This window comes from Maylandia zebra, linkage group LG7 (assembly GCF_041146795.1).
Source record: "Maylandia zebra isolate NMK-2024a linkage group LG7, Mzebra_GT3a, whole genome shotgun sequence".
Classification (NCBI taxonomy): domain Eukaryota; kingdom Metazoa; phylum Chordata; class Actinopteri; order Cichliformes; family Cichlidae; genus Maylandia; species Maylandia zebra.
In genome coordinates this window covers 47,402,232-47,424,953 of record NC_135173.1, presented here as the reverse complement: position 1 = coordinate 47,424,953, position 22,722 = coordinate 47,402,232, and the positions used below count along the sequence as shown (strand labels likewise).

At 41.5% G+C, this 22,722-nt stretch overlaps 1 protein-coding gene across 2 annotated transcripts; it reads left to right on the top strand.

The window, feature by feature from the left end:
• Positions 1–8,801: 8,801 nt before the first annotated feature.
• sapcd2 (suppressor APC domain containing 2) lies at positions 8,802–22,183 on the top strand. 2 transcript variants are annotated; one of them, XM_004538027.5, is made up of 6 exons: positions 8,802–9,853; positions 13,006–13,139; positions 15,542–15,688; positions 18,659–18,760; positions 19,487–19,603; positions 19,705–22,183. In XM_004538027.5, exons 1-6 carry the CDS (start codon positions 9,046–9,048, stop codon positions 19,831–19,833), a joined length of 1,437 nt encoding a protein of 478 aa, XP_004538084.2. In that variant the 5' UTR covers positions 8,802–9,045; the 3' UTR covers positions 19,834–22,183. The 2 variants fall into 2 exon arrangements, with proteins under 2 accessions (XP_004538084.2, XP_004538083.2); XM_004538026.5 differs by having other exon boundaries at positions 8,803–9,853; positions 19,484–19,603.
• Positions 22,184–22,722: the final 539 nt, after the last annotated feature.

Sequence of the window (22,722 nt, the reverse complement as noted above, 5' to 3'; positions counted from 1 at the left end):
GATGTCCCCGCAGAGATGCCTTCGGCCACAGGGCGCCCACTGTTTTGGCTGAGGGCCAACTGCTCAGCCTCTGTGAGTGGTGGTGGTGGAGGACCCCCACCTGTTTTTCGGGCCTCCGCTTTTTTTCTGTTGGCTATAACGGGCCACATTTGAGCATACAGGGTAAGCAAATATGTACTTGTAATGTGCTCAGATAATTTCAATAAGTGCTTACAGACAGAAAATTAATGTAGCCTCTAACTGCAATTGATTTACATCGGACACACAGACCAAGCACTATGGCTCATAATACAATTACACCTTACCTGTTTGGACTATATTTTTATATTTCATTTTTACTTGCTGCCAGGCACGTTTGGGGCCTGTTGGGTTGCACCTGCGCTCACATCACAAAATAAAATGTATAAAATAACAAATAAAATAACATATGATAAAATAACGTGTTAAATGGGTGGAAATCCCTCGATCAATGTTTAAATTAACACTCACGCATTGACTCTGTCGGCTATGTTTTGCCATGCATGCTTTTGCAGCTGTGGCTGTGTTACTTTTTTCCGCGGAATTTGCATGTTATCGGCATATGCTGCCATCAGAATTTCGGCCTCAAGCGCTGTGAAATACATTGACCGCGCCTTCTTTCCCTCCGTCTCCATGGTGACTCGCTTAATCTGTGCTCCACTAATCAGGGCTTTATGTATCCTCGTCCGCGCGCTTCACTTGGGGTTAAAGCAACTCCGCGTTGACTGAACTAATTGTTATCAGCCTTTCTGAAACCGAATATTCCGAGTTGGACAGTTCGGGGTTACTCAACCGTGAGTGTCGTTTTTCACTCTGAGTTTTCCAAACCGGCTTCCTGAAACAGGGCCCTGCTGTCAGACCTGCAGGTTTATCCCTGTGCTGTTCTCATCTGTGTTATAGTGGACACAAACAATTTTTTGGAGTTGCATAAATAATTTAAGTGCCTTCTTCTTTGATGCAGAACACCTGATTGTTCTGTAAATAGTTTGAAATGGTTATATTGTGGTGGACTCCGGGAGACGTTTTCTCGTGGACTCCGGCTCCCAGAAGAGCCTCCTTCCCCCTACCGCTGCCGACGGACTAGCAGCGAACTGTGGGCCGCAGCTCATTGCAGCTAATGGCTCTCCCATCAAAACGTTTGGGGAAAGGTTGGTGACTGTTTGTTTTCATGGCCGGGATTTCCAGTGGAACTTTGTTGTTGCCGCTAGCTCTGTACCTATTTTAGGTGCTGATTTCCTGTGTGCTCATGGACTACTTGTCGATGTCGCTAACAGACGTTTAATCGATGCTCTCTCGTTTTCTTCGCTACCCTGTTTTACTCGGGCAGCCGAGCCCCTGATTCGGGATAATGTAGTGACCTCCGGGGATGCTTTTCAGCATTTGCTTTTAGAGTTTCCATCGCTGTCTGTCCCTAATTTCTCTAGCACGGTAACGAAGCATGGGGTTGAGCATTATAGTCCCACGGTCGGGCCCCCGGTGTTTGCGCGCTGCCTCGACCCCGCGAAACTGTCCGTCGCTCGGGAAGAGTTTGCAACCATGGAGCGCCTTGGCATTGTACAGCATTCGAACAGTGCATGGGCCTCTCCGCTTCACATGGTGCCCAAATCGGACGGTTGGTGGCGGCCATGCGGAGATTTCCGCCGTTTAAATAATGCCACGGAGAATGAACGTTACCCCATCCCCCACATTCAGGATTTTTCTGCCAATCTCGCCGGAACGTCGATTTTTTTTCTAAAATTGACTTGGTGCGGGGGTATCACCAGGTTCCCGTGCACGCCGAAGACGTTCCTAAAACCGCTGTCATTACCCCCATCGGCTTGTTCGAGTTTTTGCGCATGCCGTTTGGCCTGAAAGGTGTCGCCCAGACCTTTCAGCGGTGGTTCCCCTTTCGTGGCGTCGTCGTGTTTTTGACTTGGTGCATGCCCTCTCTAATCCCGGCGTCCAGGCCTCGGTCAAACTGGTCAGCGCCAGGTTTGTTTGGCCGGGCCTTCGCAAGACGGTGAAAGAATGGGCGGCAGTTTGTATCCCATGCCAACGCTCGAAAATCCACCGGCACACACAGGCACCCCTCGAACCTTTCCGTGTCCCGGGTAGGCGTTTCGATCACGTACATGTGGACCTGGTTGGTCCCTTGCCGCAGTCACAGGGGTGACCTGTTCCTGGTCCTATGCACCACTTCCTGCCTGACACTTTTGTTCCGAGTTCGTTGGACTCTGCTCGTTTCGCTTTCGTCAGGCACGATGCCCATAGGACTCCGCTGCATCCACCATATGACGGGCCATACAGGGTTCTTAAACCAGGCAACAAACATTTCATTTTGGACTTTGGCAGGAGGTTGTCTCTGTTGACAGACTTAAGCCTGCACATGTTATGCAGGAGGATCAGGTGGTCCCGGCCCAGGCCCCTCGCCGCGGCCGCCTACCTGCCACCGGGCTGACGGATTCCGTTTTTCCCCCCAGGAGCGACCCAAAATCAACGGAGTCCGAGTCGTCTGCAGCTTTTTCTGACCGCCAGTGCCAGCCTCGCTCCCGGGCTGGGTTGCCCTCTGTCAGTTCCCCACCCCCCCAGTTCAGCCGTTTGCTTAAGCCCCGGGTCCTGGACTAGTTCTGCTGGGTGTTCGGGGGGGCATGTGTGGTGGACCACTAGAGGGCTCCACTCACACCCAGTGTATAGGAAGTGTGTTCCTGTGTATTGTGGCGCGATATGCGCAGTTGATGTTGGAGACGAATAAAGGAGTGAGAACTGAGAGCTCTGTGTCGTTGATGCTTACCTCCACAATATAAAAACCGCCTGAGCCTTGGCTGCATTTTTAAGTAAATAGTACCATATAACTTTGTTGTTTGCTAAACTTGTGCATATTTTTTAAAAATGTACAATTTTTATTTGCATTTCAAGTTATGAAAATGATTCATTAAACATGCTTGTGGTTTTTACAGTCAGAAATATCACTTTCTACTCATGTTTTAAGCACAATATTTACATATTTACAGTATGTCAAAATGAGTAAATAACAGATTGGCAAGATAAACAGTTTTTAAAGGTGAAATATAGAGGCCAAATCAAAAGTAGTCAGAAACGGCCAGTTATACCCTGGACCCCAGAGGGTTAAAGGCTAAAAGCAAAGTTGCCACCAAGTACTGTTTATATTTGTGTGTATTGCTGCAGCTTTTTTGAATATTAATTTGGTGCCTTTGGGTGAAATAATGGTAATATGAGTGATCCATATGGTCACAAAGAATAGCCACTTGTTTCTGTGCTACCAAAGTTTCATTCAAAATGTGTTTATGGTCGGCACCTACACATTAAACTACTTAAACATTATAAATGTCTTCAAGCTCACACTGAGGCCTGTGGGGCACTATCAGCCACTGAGACAGTACACACATTTATATGTGTATTTGTATATGAATATTTCATACTTTAAGGCTGCCTGTTTATTTAAGTGAGATGAACAAAATACATTAGAATTGTACATAATAATATGACAGATGATAAATTAAATAGATTTTAAGTAGATGCTTGTGCATTCTTAAAGTCTTATATGTTGAATTGAACTATGTGATCTGTTCAAAGCCTCCCAGTCAGTGCTGTTCTCCATGCCTGTCTGACTGTACATGATGGTATTAGCACAAACACTTTGAACGTGACGTTTAGGACTTCAGCAATAATACAGACAGCAATGTAGTTAGCAATAAAACAGTTTTATTGGGAATTAACTTAAAAAACAAACAAACATCTGTCTCCTATTTTCTGTCACACAGGAAAGAAGCATCAATATCTGATGAGAAGACTTATTTATTTCTTTTTGGGCTTTTTTTTTTCAACAGGAGAAGAATATCCCTAACAAGTTGATTTGTTCACATCTTAATTTTTAAGTGAAATGTGCATTTTGAGTTTATACACTATGTACATAAGGCGACCGTCCTTTTGCAGTATTTTTGTGTGGTGTGTTTCTCTGTCTTAACAAAAGGGGATCAAAGGTGTTCAAGTTCACCTAGGATGATTTGTTTTAATTTTCACATGGTCTTACAGAGGTGATGCGAATTGAAACATGCACTTTTTTGGGGGGGGGGGGGGGGGGGGGGGGGGGGGGTGCTGGAAAAAAGCTTGAAAAGGGACCTTGAAAGTACTTAACAAGTACTTGAATTTCACCCAGAAAAAGGTGTATGAACCCTGTATTAATATTTGGATGTGTTGGGTTGTCGTGCAACAGAATTAACAGTGCACTTCCAAAACCAGCTTCTACTTGTTACTGTAAAGCTAATGATGTAGAGCTGCTTATTGGACTCTCTGGTGGGCCAAACCAGTAAATGACAAGCAAGTTACTAACCTTTTATTTAAACATGTGCCTGAACTACACAGAGTAAATCATGTGGGGACAGTTATTCCTTTTAAATCCTTGCTTTCTCAGAGTAGCAGCATATTAATCCTGACAACATTTAGCTTTCAGCCCCTGGACGTCTAATGGTTCAGGTGTGCTGTAATAGAGTCTTTAGGTTACCTTTTTTTGTCTGCATTATGACAGACTGAGAAGAATTCAGTGTTTTTCCTTTGGAAGTTTTTGCTTTAACTCTATTCTGCTAATAACCTTGTAATATTTTCTTCAATAATATGTAAAAATTACAAAGTATTCTGTTTTTCAGTATTTAAACTATACGGCCACTATTTAAAATATACAGTACCAGAACCAAACATTTATTTCATACATTGCATTCATTCCACACGTCCACGCATCAGATTGAGGAAGAAAGGAGACTTAAGTGACTTTAAATGTGGCGTGGTTGTTGGTGCCAGAAGCGTCTGAGTGTTTTAGAAACTGCTGGGATTTCCCCACTCAGCCATCTCTAAGGTTCACAGAGAATGGTCTGAAAATGAGAAAATGGCTTATTGATACCAGAGGTCAGAGGAAAATGACCAGGCTTCTTTAAGCTATTGTAGATGGACAACAGCAGCAGAAGACTGCTGTTGGCTATTAGGCTACTTTCATGCAAAAAGAAGACTTGCATTGTCATGCCAGATGCAAAACAAAATCTAATGTAAATATGAATAGACTCGAGCTATTTATATAACAACCAACTAAATACTGCAAATCCTGCATTACTGAGACTGCATTATTTTAAGATTACAAGGATACCTCGAAAATGGGGACCATAAATATTCACAAAGATAGTATTCTATCAATATGGGATTTAGTGGACGCAAACATGAGCAGTCTGTTTTCTCCAGACTTATTTGCACAATAAGGCATTAGTAGTGTAAATTCTGAACCATGCAGTGCAACCCATTGAAACAATAGAGTCTTTCAAGCATACTTTTAATACCTTAAGTGAATGAAAAATCCAAAGTTCAAGCCTTCGAAATATAGAGAATTATTCTGAGAGCTGGAAACACAAATTCAAACCAGAGATGTGGAAAGCACGTTTGAGAGAGACAGCGGATATGGGAGATTCTCATAGTAAATGAAAATCTGAATAATGAACCATTTTGGCTTCGTTATAATATTCCTTTTATTTTTCCTGCTGCTCAGCTTGAGTCAACCCCCACTCTTTTAATTCCTCTCGCTCTCTTCCTCCCACAATATTTCAGATTTGATTTAACACCTCCAGCATTTGAAGGTTTTGAAGTCTCTTTGTGTCTTTCCAAAAAAAAAAAATCATGCATCATGTACTGAATAAGCTCTCAAATCCTTTGTCACATGCACACCGATACTGCTGAAGGGGAAGACTTTGAGAATCAGAGCAAACAGGAGATAATGAGAGGAGAGAGAGTGTTACATGAGAGGACTGACTGGCCAGTGAAGCAAAGGATCAGTACATGACCACAAAACCCCCCCCAAAACCTTAAACAGCATTATGGACTGGCCTTTCGGGGCACCCTCAGCAAAACCTGGCATGATTAACAATGCCCAGTGTTTGTTGGTTCGAGTCTGTCTGTGTGTCTGGCACGTGCATGACAACATGAGAGGGAGAGATGGGGGAGAGCAGGAGTAAGCGCTCAGTTGTCTGACCCTGTGAGCGATTACGCTGAGCTGTAGCTGGACAGTGCATCCGTCTCTCCTATTTCTTTCACTCTCTTTCAATGGTTACATAAAAATTGAGCCAGGGATGCAAAAAAATCCTAAAAACGATCTTGGGCCCACAGTGGAAAAATCAAAACCTCTTTAATTTTTTGGCTCTTCTTTGTGGCCTGCAGTGGCGATCAATCCACAGAAATCGATGTGTTAAGAAGAAGAACTGGTGTGTGATTGACGTGCACTGGAGGGGCAGGGGGTGGTATTGATTATGTGTCCTGACTGTGCATTTGGTACACGAGGCAAGGAAAGCGTGCAATTTAAAATCTGGACCAACAGGAAAAATAACTGTAAAGTAAGCATTAGGTGGTAATTACAAGACATTCTTTAGGACACGGCATGTTTCAGGTAAATCACCGGTTCACCCTGTGTTGATGACAATGGTAAGGAAAGTTCAAGCCTGGGCAGGTCCGAGATAAACATACATCTGTGCACACAGTTTTTCCATGTTACTCACTGCTAAAGTGGGAGGAAAAGTGTCAGAAAAGATGTGTTTCGACTCTGTGTAAACATTGGATATAAAGACTGAGTCAACTCGCTGAAAGAAAACCTTGTCATAATGCATGTTACATAATATTTAAGCTGATGTATGATGAAGGAAGTCGTAAAGATGCATAGCACACCCTGTAACCTGATTTAAAGGCCAGCCTTTAAATCAGGTTACTATCAATTCCTATTTACATACTGACAGAATCTCCCCTGTTAAAGGTGTATAACAATAATCTTTTATCTGATGAGAACGGTTCTTGTGCCATTTTAGTGTTGATGGACCTCAATCAACCATAACATTCTTTTAAAACATTTGGTGCTTGTGGTCAGTCTACAGGGTCACGTTTTACGTGGGTTTTCCTCATATTTGAAAAATATAGACCTTTTCTGTTCTTGTGGGAAACCCTTATCCCCAGCTTCCGTTAACCTTGGTATCCCTCAAGGATCCGTTTTAGGTCCTCTTTTTTTCATGATATGTGTTACCTCCTTGGCTTCATCTTTCAAAAACACAAAATTGACAATCACTGTTATGCAGATGACACACATTTTTATCTATCTGCCACACCTAAACAGTGACCACTCCATTAGGAACATATTTGACTGTTTGGGTGGTTTGAAATCCTGAATGGCAAAAAAAATAAAAAATCCTTCAGCTAATGAACTGAAAAACTGAAGTTTTTCTATTCAGCTTGGATTGTTTTTTATCCAGATGTGGACAAACTGTAGTGAAAAATGTTGGGGTTTTTTTAAATGTAGATTTCCTTGTCTTTTAAATTAAATCTGGAAATTTTGTTATGGGAAGCTTTTACCAAATGAGAACCATGACTAAATTAAAACCTGCTTTGACAAAAGATTTTGAAACAGTTATCCACACCTTTATTACCTTTTGAGTGTATTACTGGAACTCCCTATAGGATTGCCCAATTCCACTCTCTCTCGCTCTGGTTTGCAGATAATTCAGAATATGGCTGTTTGTCAAGAACACAAAGGATCGTGTCACATAAAAAAAAAAAACCCATTCTGATGATCCCCAGGCCTTTTGGGAAAATATTCTATAGAATGGAGATATAAAAATAATAATAATAATAATTTTGGAAGATTTGTGTTGCGTCACATCTGGCATAAAATTAAAACAGCATTTCATAAAACATAAAAAGAGCAATGCAGCAACATGGTGGTGGTAGTGTGATGGTCTGGGGCTGCATTGTTGCTTCAGGACCTAAACAAAGGCATATTTGATGAAAACATGAACTCTGTTCTCTACCAAACAAATTCTGAAATAGAATGACTGGTCATCACGGGACAATAATCTGAAAAGATACTAGCAAGTCCACCTCTGAATTAATAAAATAAATAAATAAAATAAAGGTTTTGTGGTGGCATAGTGAAAATTTGGACTTAAATCAAATTGACATACTTTAGCATGACCTTAAACAGACTGTTTATGCTCCAAAACTCTACAATTCTGCAAAGAAGTATGAGCCAATTTCCTCCACAGTGATGCAGAGACATGTTTCCAGATATTGCAAATGCTTGACTGCAGTTCTTGTTGCCAAGGTCGGCACAACCATTTATTAGGTTTAGGGGACACATATCAAGACTTTTAAATCATCATTTAAAAACAGCATTTATATTTATTCTGGCTTTCTTTGTCTAATATCAAAAATATTGAATGACTAAAACATGTTAATGTGACAAATATGCAAAACAAAAATTAAGAAACCAGGAAGAGAGCAAATACTTTTATTGCAATACTTGACACTGCTGCCTGCAATGAATATCTAGACCATGCATGCAGGCACCAGAATGATGAGGAGATAACTTGAATACCTGCAACAAGCAACTTTCTACTGTCTTGTAGAATACTTGCCTTTATTTTTGCCTGCTAGACTTCTTTATGGAGCACAGAAGTATTTTTTATACACAGTCGGTATGTGTTAGTCAGTTTAATGCAGACAAAGAGATGTTAAACAAATGTTAATGTTAAACAAAGGGGTTCTGTATCGGATATGACGTGTGTAAGGTGAAAGTTTGCACGTCTTTTTTATTTAAAAACGCCCTGTATGTAATTATATCCAGGCTTTATGAATAACGTCTGCGCAGCTTTAGTAATAACAAAAGCACAACTCAAACTGGAGCCTACCTAAGGTCAGAGCCAATGAGCGCGGAGCTCGTGCACACCGCGGCCAATGGCTGGTCCCGGGATGCTCGCGCACAACCGTTTGAAGGGCGGTCCTGGGCAGAAAAAGGAAAGTATGGATCTCAGAGCGGCGGAGGTAGTTATTCCCGAAATATATGCAGCGGAGGCGTTTTGGGGGATAAAAGTTAATGAACATATATGTTTTCTTGCTCAGTAAGTAAGCGGGAATTTATTTTACACTCTGTATCTTCATCTTTGCGTTTACACGCAGTTAGGCAACCCGTGTAGTGTGTTTTTGACTGATTAGCTGGGGACTATCAATACCTTCATGGCTCTGATCGCGACTGACCAGAGCTGCAAGCTGAACGGGACTTCAGTGATTTACGGCAGAGCTGGTTCGAGGAAAGAGGTGTTTCGGGGACCCGCGGACGGCTTTAAAACTGCCAAAATGCAGCCCAAAGAAAGTGAGTATTCAACAGATGGTTTGCCCAAAGCCTTTCTGCACAGCCTGAGGACCCTCTTTGACATTTTGGATGACGGTGGTCGGGGCTACGTCCATATCTCAGAGATCGAGAGCCGCTGGCAGGGCGCAGACACTCGGGACCTGCCAGGCGGAGTGCTGGGCTGCCTCAGGAGGGTCACACCACCGCACGGCTGCCTCACTTTTGAGCGCTTTGTTGCCGGGCTCCGGTACTCCATGCTCAACCCGGAGAACAGCTCCAACTTCAAGGCCCAGGCGGCCGTGCACCCGCAGCAGGCTCCGAAGCAGCACCACAAACTCGCACCACTGTCCAAATGCAATGTCGGGACTCGGGTTGAGAACAAGGTCCGCCCGCTGGGGCCGAGTAACGTAACGAACACCCAGCAGCACCGGGCACCCCCTCAGCACAACCGGGCCAGGCCGGAGGAAGGGTCCGGGTACCCGGCGTGTGGACCGGCGCGGTACAGCGCGGGCCTCGATAGACCCGGGCGGAGTTTGGAGCGGATTCCCGTCGCTCCAGAGGGTGGGTGTTACCGCACCGACACGAGCCATGTTACCAACCCGAGCCATGTTACCAACCCGGCACAGCACCAGCAGAGCAGGGGCAGGTCCATTGAGTCGCTGGCATTGGAGTCTCCACAGCTCCAGAGACCAAGTAAGTGCCACTAGAAAACTGCAAGTGTGTGAGGGGGCAGCGAGTTCATGCAGGACTCATTATGTCATCATTTATAACAGCAACTCATAACTGCTCACTGAAAACAGATCCATATTTGCTCAGTTATGGATCTGTTTCTCATGCTCAGATGCAAAGACTCACAATATGCTGCTTTCATGTAATTATATGAAATTCCGCGACCTCTGAAATTTCTAGCCAGAGCGATGAATCTTTCAAAGTGTTAATAACTTACTAATAAATGCCAGACATAATTATCAAAGTCCAGTATGATGGCTTTAAATTAGTCTGACTGGCAGAGATTGATCTGAGGTCTGTAAAACAAAGACATTTCTGGCATTTCTTAACCAAAATTAACAATCATTTATTAATGTGCTCGCAGATATTTTGGGGGGCGCATTAACTAAATCGATTTTTATTGTTCCAAAACTAAAGCATCTAATCTGCATCTGAGAAGCTGCTAATTAAGAACACCAGGGCTCAGAAGTAATGACACTAAATTTCTGTGATGAGTCCTTACATTGCATGCATAACCTGAGCTGATATGTCCACTGCAGTCCTACGCTCTTCATTCCCCTATTATAATTTGACTGGGGCTACTGAACCGTGATGTCCACACAAGTGCACAATATCTTCAGAGTTTCTTGCAAGTCACTGTTTGTTATTCAGCTGGGGTTTTTCACATGTGAAAAAAGGGAACATTGAAGAGAGTCCAGTAACAGTCTCTGGGATTTTGATAGCACGTTATGGCATTATGTCATGGCTTAAACAGAGGGTCTGCTGCAGTCACGAGTGCTTAGTTGAATAATTGCCATCGTTAACCCTAAGATAGGTCAGAGATTATGTTAGAAACTACAGAGATTTAGAGTTTCATTCGAGTCTTCAGTATTTAGCTTTCTGGTCTTACACCACTACTGTGGTGAAGTTCTTAAATATATACATGCTGTCATATATGGAATGACAGTTCTTTTTTGCCCTTTCATATAGTCACATACACTCAGCTTGAGTCTGTTCGAGTTTGCATCATATCTGTACACTCAGGCCTGTGCGGAGCTACAATAAGAGTGACACTCTTGCCATCTCTCTGTTGAGCCCACAGGGCTTTAGTTGCATATACCATTTGAGAACAGTGTGAATTCTGATTTTCACTCATGCTCAGATGCAAAGACTCACATACGTCTATTCTGCTTTTTGTCTTTTGTGGTGCTGTGATTAAATGAAATCGAGGGAAACCCTTACATTTTAAACAGCATTGTTCTTCCAGCTTTGTGACCCCACCTCTGGGATGAACTGGAATTAGGTGCTGACTACGATCCGGATTCCAAAATCAGCAAAAGTTTGCATGCTGATATAATGGCGCATTAATGGCAGAAATGTTAAAGCATCAAAGCAAGAGTGTGCAGCTTATGTGTCCACACACTTTGGGGCATAATACAGACTGACCAGCAGTGTTCATGCTGTAATCTCTCACATGCAGCCAAACCCTGTTGGATTAGTCCAGATTACAGCACACAGGCCAGGACTTTCTGAATCACGGCAGCAGTGAAATCCTCCTCAACGCTGTGAACTTCATCACATATCCCAGACACTCACTCTGTCTTTCTCTGTCTCCTGGTTTAGTGAAAGCTGTGCACTCTAATCTAAAAATCTGATGATGATAAAATACCACAGAGTACCACTGAGATGTGGTACATATAGATTTTGAATAGTTTGGAGATAGTGCCCACTTAACGTGAACCTGCATGTACTTCAGCTGTGACAGCATGATCTTGGAAAGAGGAAAACATTCACTTAACTCCACATTCATAGGTATAGAGGCCAGGAGAAGAGTTAAAGTAGATGTGGGCAAAAGAATAAGGATGATTTTTAATTAGATTAGACTGATACCAGCGCTGCTGTCGAATCAGTTCACAGCTTTGATTCTTTATTGATTCGCTCACTGATTCCTGATTATTATTCATGTGGAAAAAAGCAGGCCTGTGCAGATTCAGTGTCAGTGATGCAAGAGTTTCATTAACTCTCTGTCTGAATGGAGTGTAGAAACAGTATTTAAAAAAAAAGGGCTTGACTGCCTCAAGTTTGACATCACTGTTTTGCAATTTGCTACTGTTAGACAAACATTCAAGCATTGGTGAAAGAATGTGATACACCTCAAGGGAAGAGATTGTGACGGATTAGACAATCTGGAACCAGTTTGCAACCTGAACCGCTTCTCTGTCACTGCAGAGAAACCTTGTTAGATCTATAGAGTAACTGGAAGCAGATCTACACCTGCTTGGACTGAAATCAAAGTCTGTCCCTTTTTTTTAAGAAATAATCCTAACCCGATGTCTTCTGTCAGTCCTTCCCTTGTTAAACATTAAAGTGCTGCACACTGCTGGCTTTAGAAGCACCAACAAGGCTCAGGAAACAGCTCAGATGCTTTACATCCCTATAAGCATTCACACAAGGGACAATGACCATATGCACACTTTAAAATAAAACAGAAAATAGAAATGCTGCCACATCAGTGCACATTTACAGAGTGCAGCTCCCTCCTGTGGTAAAAACTGGCAGCCCAAATACATCAGTTCAAGCATTTTCTTACTCTTTGTGAACTGTTAGAGTAACATGCATTCTCATATGCGACGTTTTTCATCTGAAAGTACTTTGGAAATCAGAGTATGACAAACAATTAAATAAATAAATTAAAAAAATCTTTTAAAATAACTGGAAAAAAGCAGCCAGTGTCCAAAGAAAACATTTGATTTGAAAGACCTTCAAATAGCCTGAAGAGATCTTGCTCAAGACAACAAAAAATTACAAGAAAGTTTCCTAGAAAGAAATGAGGAGTGGCTCAAGAGGAACAGAGTGTTGGTGTGACAGAGGAGGATGCTGAGGATAGTGTGAGATGGAGGCAGATGATCCATTGTGGCGACCCTTAAAGCGAGCAGCCAAAAGAAGAATAATTATAGAAGTATGTCATAGTGCAGCAAAGAATAGGAGTATTTTTACTTTACTGTGCAAGATTGTCACTTTTTCAAATGTTTTTACAGCGCAGTGTATTGTGTTTTTAATCCACTGTCATCAGGAATAACCGAGTGCACGCCAGACTGCATTGCTATGCTGAAACTGTCTGTTTCACGTTTGTCTAGGTGTTGTGAAATCAGGTTTGCCGAGGTCTCAAAGTGAATCAGCTACAGGATTTACCGGCGGCTCAAGGAGACACGGGCGGAGCCGGGAAGAGCAGAGGAGGCATACCATTTCCAATGGAGTGGATTACGGAATGGTTGGTGAATGAAAAGCAGACAAACACATTCGTTTCAGGTTTTTATGAAGTTACCATGCAAACGGGAATAAACAGACCAGCTGGAAAATGTTACATGTTTAAGCCTGTTTGGAAAAGCAAAGATAAGTTAAGCAGTGACCCTTAAGCCATATACACGTTGTAGTTTAGCAGGCGGCCCTTTTCACTGTTTTATTTGTGCTGGAGTTTCATAGAGAGACTGAGGCCTGTGTGGAAACTTAATGAAAAACAGACAAATATCTATTTTGACAAGTTTAGAAAACATTTCCAGAGCAGGCTCTATTCTGCTTCACCTCCTATTGGCCCACACATTCCCCTCCCATCCCTCTGCCCCCCTGCCTCCCCCTCTGACTTCGCCCCTCCCACCCTCTGGTCCAGCGCTCGCTCTCCCTCTCTCCCCCTGCCTCAACGTTTTCCACTCTTTCCAGCTCACCTCTTCTCCCTCTTCCTTTTGCGTGTTTTTGTCAGCGTCTCCGTGTCTTTCTTTTTCCCCTGGCCTCTGTGTCTGGAGAAATTTACTGACCGGCTCCCCTCCTTCTTCCTCTATCCCAGCCCCTTTCCTCCTCCTCCCCTCACTCCCCTCTGTCCCTCCCACCCCAGGCCGGCTTGGCCCGCTGCTGCCCTGATGGTAGTGAGCCGAGTTGGGCCCAGGGGCCTAGTAGAAGTAGAGGACTCGCTTGGCAGGCCTGGCCCAGCTTTAACGGCTGTGTGGGTGGCCTACACTACCGTCTTCATCCCCCTCAGCAGTAGCCTCTACAGCAGCAAGGCCCTGCACTTTTTCCTCTGGGTGAGTAGGTTGAGAGGGATGGAGAAGGAGAGGGAGAGATAGCCTCTATCCTCTTTGACTATCTGTGAGATGGTTTTGTAAAGAAAAGGTTACACTGTTGAAGATTTTGTATTGGTATTTAATTGTGTCAGCGTCAGTAAAGATTTCCCAGTAGCTTTTTGATGTATGAGCTGAAATGGACAGTAGAAATTAACGATTTGTACTTATGAGGTTTTTCTTTGTGCCCAAAATTGTGAGAAAGTTACAAAGTAACAAAGATTTTTTTTGGTGGTTACAGTGTCTCCATTGTGAGGATTTGATACAGTTTGAGTGTAAGTTTGACTTTTTGGGTTATGATTTTTTTTAAAAAGTCTCTAAGAAGTCTGATTAATTAAAGAAAATGTAACTAAATGATGTGAGTTAGCTGATTGACAGCATGCCATTTTAAACCATTTCTTCACCAATGTATGCACTTCCTGCCTTAGTTTCTTTAATATTCAGGTATATTAAATATGTCAGGAAAGGAGACTTGCCAATTAATCAAATGATCAGAATAAGTCTTCATAAATATCCTTGTTTTTATCACTTTTAGCTTGAAAACACCTTGTGTTCTTTGAATCAGTTTGGTATCTAATCTGTGCTTTTGTGTGCATTCATGACAGCACGGAAGCACAAGTCTTCCATAACCCTTTAAGCTTTTTGCTGTTCTACTTCTTCTGTGAGTATTTTCTCTTTTTTGCACCCTTTGGGAGATTTGATACTGGTGCTTCATTCTAAACATGGACTCCCCCCTCCGACCATTTCATTATCAGAGGCCCCCTCCTCTCCTCTTCATTTGTGAACACTCTCACTTTAGTGTGAGTGAGAGTGAGTTTTGGTGAAGGATTTTAGTGTGTTGTCAGGCAGTGTTTCCCGCATGTTTACTGGTGTATGAGCGATGATCTGTGGAATGTAGGGAGCTGTGCAGGGTTGGCTGGATGGATGGAGCCATGGGTGGATAGATAGACATAGATGACACACCAGGTGGCTGAATGCCAACAGTGAGGCCTTGACTGTGGCTGCTTGCTGCATGGACAGCCTGGTCAGCACAACTCATTGCAGCCTTGCTGGGCTGCAAACACACACACACACAAACATGCTTTTTCTCTCACACATCTCTTCCTCTCTGTCTCTCTTTCACAAACACTGGGGTGGCCATAGCTGAAGTGCTGTTTACCCCATTCTTAGGTTGCTGTGCGGTTGCCATAGGGCTGGGGGTGATTGCTCCTCTAAACATTGTTCATGATGGGAGAGAGTCCCACACAATTGGTGTGGCGCTATTGTCTCAGCCAGCACAAAAGAGCGTGCTGCGGATGCCCTTGTGAAAGGACTGGAGTTTGTCTACCATGCAGAGTGCTGGCAAAAAAATAAAAATAAATCAGTGATTAGATTTCATCTTGATTCGAAAGCGCACTTAGTGATGTCACGAAACTTAAATGTTTTCATTCATTAGAGTCTCAGTGGGGAATCTATCCAGAAATTAACTTCAGGCGAGTTTGGTTTAGGTTCTTAACCAAGCTTTTCTCTTCCTCTTTCTTTTCACTCTCCTACATCTGCTTTTCAATTTCAACTCACGCAGTTGAAGCAAATGAAAGAGCTGGAGCAGGAGAAGGATTCCCTGCTGGCGGGCCTGGAAGTGGTGGAGCGGGCCCGAGAATGGTACCAGGACCAAATCCACAATGTCACAGAGAGACAGCGGCACATCGGCCAAAGCTCACACTGTGCGGTCAGTTCAAACACTACTGTGAAACAGCTACAATGTGTGATATGCATTTAAAATAAAACTTATAGACCATGTTGCATCACAAGACGGTGCTTCTGAAATATCTAGAATAAGGACTAATTGTTTAAAACAATTATAAATTGTTAGTCTGTGAAATGAATGAAAACACTAAGAATGAGGCTGCGACTGTCTCAGTAATTTGTTGTGATATTGCATTCAGTGTGAACTGGAGGTTGCACGGTTTGAGTGCTCTTCGTGAAAATTGAAGTAGGCAATATGTTTTGTTTTATTTTATTTTTTTTAAATTAACACAAGTTGCCCAACAGGGATCTACGACCGTGCACTATTTCAGGCTTTAGAAAATCTAGTTAATTATGGGCGACTTTAGGGAATCACATTTCTTAAAAGATCAGCTGAATATTATGAAGCATTAGAAAAAGTACAAAAGGCTGTATTCTATCATTGTAAAGTCTTTACCTTTCAATATAAAGCACCTTAAGGCAACTCCTGTGATTTCATGATATGAATAAAAATGTGAATATAAATAATAGACATAGTGATGGAGCTGATTAAAGAGAAGACTTTCATGTCAGAAAGTTGGGTTTGAAATGTTGTATTTATTTGTTTTTTTAATTGAAGGGCTTATAGTAATCTGCAGGATGATGGTGGAGTCTTTATTTTCTTATTTCTGCCTACTGCAGCTTTGATATGATTTGACTTTGCTTCAAATCAGTTATTAATTAATCAACTTTGCTCACCTCGTGTCACAGAAGTATGACATTTTTTCAGTCATTTATATAGACTGTATATAAAAGATGGATGTGGCTAACATCTGATCCTTTTTTGAAGTCACTAATTTAGTAGTGCATTGTTAGTCACAGAGTAAAAGAAAGTGCTTACCAAGGTTATTATCGTTAACGAAAACTAACGAAATAACGAAAACTATAAGTGAAAAAACATTTTCGTTAACGGAAATAAAAATAAAAACAAAAAAAGGAAAACTAACTAAAACTGTAATGAGTTTTCACAAAACTAACTAAAATTAACTGAATTTATAGCAAAAATGTGTTTAGTTTTCATTGATGTGTGCGTGTCATACAATAGTCAAGGGTGAAAATGAAGTTTAGTGTCCAGATTTTTTTCTTGCTGTGTCTCATTATGCCAGCAGGTGGCAGTACGTTAGTCGAGTCGTCTGTGTTGCTGCTCCGTCCACGCGCAGAATCATGTCAGGAAAAGTCGAGAGAAAGCGCCAGAGTCCAATTTGGGATTACTTTGAATATGACTGTGTTTTGGATAAAGCAAGTGTCTTGTAGTGGAAAGAGACAAATTATGAGGGACATTTCTAAAGGGGAAAAAAATCCCACAAACCTTAAAGTGCACTTGAAAAGCTCACACAAGAAGGCTAACCTAGCTTACCTTGAGAAGGTAAGGGAGCGCACTCAAACCTCATCCCCAGAAAACAGAAGCTAACCCCAGGCAGGCAGCGTGATGCATCCCGAGACAACAGGACGGGGATATCTACATAACTGTGTGAGTCAATTGCCTTCAAAAGGTTTATCAATTCACTTGAACCAAAATTACGAACACCCGGTGCTGCAAGAGTTAAGTCTCATTGGGGCCAAGATATAAATTTTATATTTGCCTGGTATCAATGGTTGTTCATCTGCCTTTATTTATTTATTTATTTAAAGAACCCATAGGTGGGAATGTGAGTTGTCTGTCTCTGCGTGTTAGCCCTGCGACAGACAGGCGACCTGTCCAGAGTGCAGGGTATGGTAGCTGGAATAGCAACATACCCAAGGATAAGCAGAAGAGCATGACTGATATGATGAAACTGGGATTTTGTTGCACTTAATTATTGCAAACACAACTAAAACTATAACTGAAACTAATCAAAACTAAACTGAAACTAAGGATTTTCAAAAAAATAAAAACTAAACTAAACTAGCAAACAATTGGTAAAAACTAATTAAAACTGATATAAAATTGAAAATCTGAAGTCAAAACTAAATAAAAATAAAAACTAATGAAAATTGCAAAACTATTAAAACCCTGGTGCTTACTGAGCAAATAAATCAAAGTCACTTTCACAGTGGTAGGCTGTAATGGTACTGGAGGTGGGGTGAGGGGTCATTTAAAAGTTTTTTTTAAAAAATATAATAATAACAACAACAACAACAATAATATGAATAATAAAATATATAAGATTATATAAGAATTTAAGATTTAAAAAAATATATAAATACAAAGGAATTCATAATGTTAAAAATGGCAACTTAAAAAAAACTAGTAGCACAAGCTGATATATACATATATACATTTTTCCCCCATTATGTTTTTCTTTTGAAATCCTGGGGGGGGAAAAACGTTAGTATCTAAAAGTGATTTTTCATTTTTCTGACCAATTTTTGATCTTAAACTTGTCTTATCTTTTGTTATTAGCTTGAAAGAAATTTAAATGGGAAAGTAAGGCTGTTGATGGAAAATCATCAGGATTAATGAATGAGGACACATAGGAAATGCTTTATTTTCCACAGAGTCTCAGTTTTAAGGTTGGGCGGATTAAGCAGTGTGAAGTTTGGGAATGGCTGCTACATACAAAAAGAAGTGACCCCCTGCTGGCCATTAGAAAGAATGCAGGTTTAAGGCACTACTTCCATCTTTTATATACAACTTTCTGCTATAGCCTTTCCAGTCACTGCTTGTAAATGTGAGCGAGAAATGCAGGAAACTGATAATTTAAGGGCAGGAGAAGAGTAATTCAGTTACCTCAGACAAAATAAAAATATGTAACAAGGCTTGGTTTATGTCTCTGCAACTGTTTTTCAAGCACTTTTACCTGATTGGACACAATTTTTGACCTGAGCTTACAAATGCTTTGTCAAGTCACCATCCCAGCTTGCCATGGGATCTTTCTTTCTCTTGATGCTTGAATGTCACCCTGATCGTTTTTTCATGCTCTCTCGTTTGCAGGATTTTTTCACAGAAGCCAATCAGAGTCGCATGAATGCTCTCATTCCCAAATTACAAGAAGCCAACCGCTGCCTTAATGAGCTTATTTCCTGCACGGGAATGGTGAGTTTATCTTTTGTTTTTCTTTGTTTTAGGATTTAAGCAGAGTCAGGCATTGCTAATGATTTGGGATTTATTAGTGTAATCTAATTACAACCCCTAAGTTTGGATTTAAACTTTTCTCGACCTTTTCAAAATGTCCAATAGCCAGAACATGCTTAGCACGCCCAGCTCCTGAGGAACTCTTTATGTGGGGTTTCAATATTGTCTTTCTCTGTTGTCTGTAGATAAAGTGCAATGTCAGCTTGTGTAAATTGTGTAATGTTGTAATGTATGTGTTTGTAATAAGCCAACCACAACCCTACCAGGCCTGAATATTTGCTACTCTAATGAAAGACTTGGGGTTAAGAATCAGCATTTTTTAGAATAAAATCCCCGAGAGTCACAAAACCTGAGAAACAGTATGCTTATAATCATTTAGCTGTAATAAAGCACGTGGGTCTCGGCATTATCAGAGTTTTATTAAATGACATCAAATGAAAGAAATTAAATAAAAATAAGTGGAATGTATTTAAAACCTAATTTTGTCCTACTCAGAGTATCTCTTTTCTTTTTGTTACCTGGAAATGTTGAATGCAGTAAATATTTCTCAAAATAATAATAAATAGCCTGAAGCAGGCAAAGCAGTTAAAGGGAAGCCAGGTTAATGTTCAACATGTTAATTTTGTTACTCTGTGACACACTGTGGCAGAGCTGAAGTGTAACAGGTTCCTGTTCGTTTCTTAGCAGCCATTTCCTTCCAGCGGCGCTCAGACAGCAGCTCTCTCAGCTAACGCCCAGCCTCCTGCTCCAGCTCCTCCACAAGCCATTCAGAGACTGAAGGACCAGAACCGCCTCCTCACGCAGGTTTTATATATTTAATCTGTCACCAATAACCAACCAAACATACTGTTTGTTTGTTTTTTTTAAGCCTGCACACTTATTTTCTCTTCTACCTTTTCTTTAAGGAGGTGACGGAGAAAAGCGAGCGGATCACCCAGCTGGAGCAGGAGAAGTCTGCTTTGATAAAGCAGCTTTTTGAGGCCCGAGCCCGCAGTGCACAAGACACAAGCACCTTGGATTCCACCTTTATCTGAAAAAAAAAGAAATAAAAAAGAAACTCCACCCAACACCAAACGTCAGCTAGGAGACAACACGATGATGTCATATCAGCACGCCGGTAATCTGAAACTGACTCCTGTTTACCCAGCTGCCCGTTCAGGACAGTGATGCACATTTAGCCATAAATGGGAGCACTCCAACCCAAATCAAACCACGCACTGCTGCTAGATGCAAGCGCTCCTGATCCTAACCCTGATCTTGTCTAAATCCGTTTTCTTTTTTTTTTCTTTTTTTACTTCTCGTTGTACGAGTACTGCAGTAACACTCCTGGTAGGGTTAGAAACTTGAGGCTCATGGTCCCATCACTCCATTTCTTGCAGGATTAGAGGATCTCCACTGCACAACAAACAAATAACGAGAACGTTTACATTCACCGGGAGTCCACCATCGCTCCTTAAGTAGCGGTTTGAGAAGCTATTGGACAGTGGAAGTGGCAGGGAGGAGACATTTCTCTTGGAATAAAACGCCATACTCTTAAACAAGGAAAACAAATCATTAGCTGGATACACTTGCTGTGACCTACATACATTTTTTTTTTAAGTTTGGTACTTTTATTTCAATCTGTATAAGAAACACTGTGTCCCCGACTTTCAGTATTTCTCCCCTTTGATGTAAATAAATCCTTAATAGCACGTTTCCCTGATTTCAAAAGCTGACAGAGATGAATTAATGAAAGAGCGGTTTGTATTTCATAGTAGCATGTTAAATGTTCCTCAATTTTTGAATGTTATTATCTTTTTTTAAAGACTGGAGAAAAAAAATATGGAAGGATAGCCTACTATCCAATGAGAGGCAGAGGTGGATTAGGGAAATTTGGAAGTTTGCATGTGGAAGAAAGCTGCGGAGCATGAACGTAGTAGATGGTGAATGTTTCGGAAAAGCTGCTGCCAGAAAAAAACCCAGTAATACAGATAAACAAAAGAAGCACTGATCACTTCGATACAATGGAGTGTTCTGTTGGGAAATATTATTCCCTAGAATTTGCGCTGGTGTTGCTTTGACTTATAACATTTGCTTAAACACTCCTGATGGTCAAACTGATAGCAGCAGCCTGCCACCCTGCGAACGCAGCTGAAGAGAATGGCAGACATCTGGCTTCCAGCCTCGCTGATGCAGGACAAGCTAGGGCTGTGCGATATGACCAAAATCTCATATCCCAATATAAGAATTCTATCGTCCGATAACGATATAAATCACAAAAATGTAACATTTTCTGTAAATTCTGTGAATCTCGGGCGGCTCGACTTGCGGGAAGTGTTTCCAGCTGCGCGTCATGTAGCTGGAGTCGAGTGTTTTAACCGATGCATGAAACTATACATTTTTAGACATAAGTTGTAAAGGCCGCCGTTTTCTTTGTGAGTATTTATTACACGGCGTGCTGCGGGGAAAAGCCTGTTCTAACGTTTGAGTCTACGGTTTAGTTTTTAGCACCTGGCGGCTCTTTTTTACTTCTCATCCGTAAATAATCTGCTCTTTCACGTGATTCAGTTTATTTTGAAAAGTCTCAACAGGATCTTGAGCTTTATTGTGAAAGGTTTATGTGGAACATAAACAAGCGGACACGCGATGCTGTTACCGTCGTTGTTGTTAACCACAACGCATAAAAACAGGCGCTTGTCCGTCCGTACTGTGGTTATATTACATATAAGAGAAAGAGAGAACTTTAAGAAATTAATATAGCCACAACAGTGACCATCAAAATGATGAAAAAATATTGCCGTAAAGTTTATTTTGCGACACCACGAAACAAACGATAGCGTAAAATGAAACGATAGATGTTTTTATATCGTCATCCGATATATATCGTTATATCGAACAGCCCTAGGACAACTTGATCCACAGAGGCTCAAACGATCTGGTGCCAGACACCACAGGACACCCCTGGAGGACCTGCCTCGATGACCTGAGGGATCAGATTTTAGGATTTAGAAGCCAGGTGGGGGAACTATACTAAATCACTCTATTCTCTGAAAAGATTTCACTTTGAATCTTAGAGATTAAAACGCTAGCACAGATGTGAAAACCCTGTTTTGTCCTGTTATGTTTCCCCTTTTACCAGCAGTCTGCAAGTTTACAGGAGTACTGTTTAGTTTGTGGGTGGAAATAGAAATAATTAAACACATTATGGTTTAATAGCAACTGTATGGTACTGCTGGGATGTCTGCGTATAACAGTTTCTGTGCCGTGTGGGTGTCCAGCCCCAACTTGTTTGATTGTATGTTTCTTGCTGCTCAAACTGCATGATGTGTGAAACTCTTTTTCCTTCTGCTTTCTATTGAGAGGACTTCAGGTTAAATGTCAGAAATAAACATGACAGCGATGACACTGGTTCTGTGGTTCTTCGAGATGCATTTTCCCACAAGCTTTGCTGACGCTAAACACTTAAATTAAAGAGTAAACATTATAAAAACAGCACAATATGACACAAACGAATGATAGTTGTTTGAATCTGAGCTCTTTTCATATCGATTATCTTTCAGTGTGAACAAAGCTTATTTAAAAGAAATGTGGATGCTGATGCAAACGCAATATCAGCTAGTCTCTATATCAGAAAAGATGAGCAGCTCTGTGGTCTTGCTTCTCTTTTTCTGCTCCCACATTTTGATGCAGTTTGCTAGTCACGAACTGCAATTGCAATTTACACGACAAAGCAGTTAAATATCTTTACAAAAGAAAAACTCAAGTAGAACTGATATTCAAGGATAATCTGACCCGTTTAGCTCTGCTGTGAATTGTGCTGTTAATTCTGGTCATAATTCCAGGAGATTTCCCTTGTTGGCTGTTAGTGATGATTACCTGATGTAATTAATGCAACACATTTGCACTTCTCCCACAGATGGCAACAACTCACTGCCTTTATGCAT

What these genes read in the sequence shown, in the direction of transcription:
- sapcd2 (XM_004538026.5), top strand. Translation starts at nt 9,046, where the DNA reads ATGGCTCTGATCGCGACTGACCAGAGCTGCAAGCTGAACGGGACTTCA. An exon ending in GCCAAAGCTCACACTGTGCG is followed by an intron (nt 15,689 to 18,658) that starts GTCAGTTCAAAC and finishes TCTCGTTTGCAG; the next exon opens with GATTTTTTCACAGAAGCCAA. An exon ending in AGAACCGCCTCCTCACGCAG is followed by an intron (nt 19,604 to 19,704) that starts GTTTTATATATT and finishes CTTTTCTTTAAG; the next exon opens with GAGGTGACGGAGAAAAGCGA.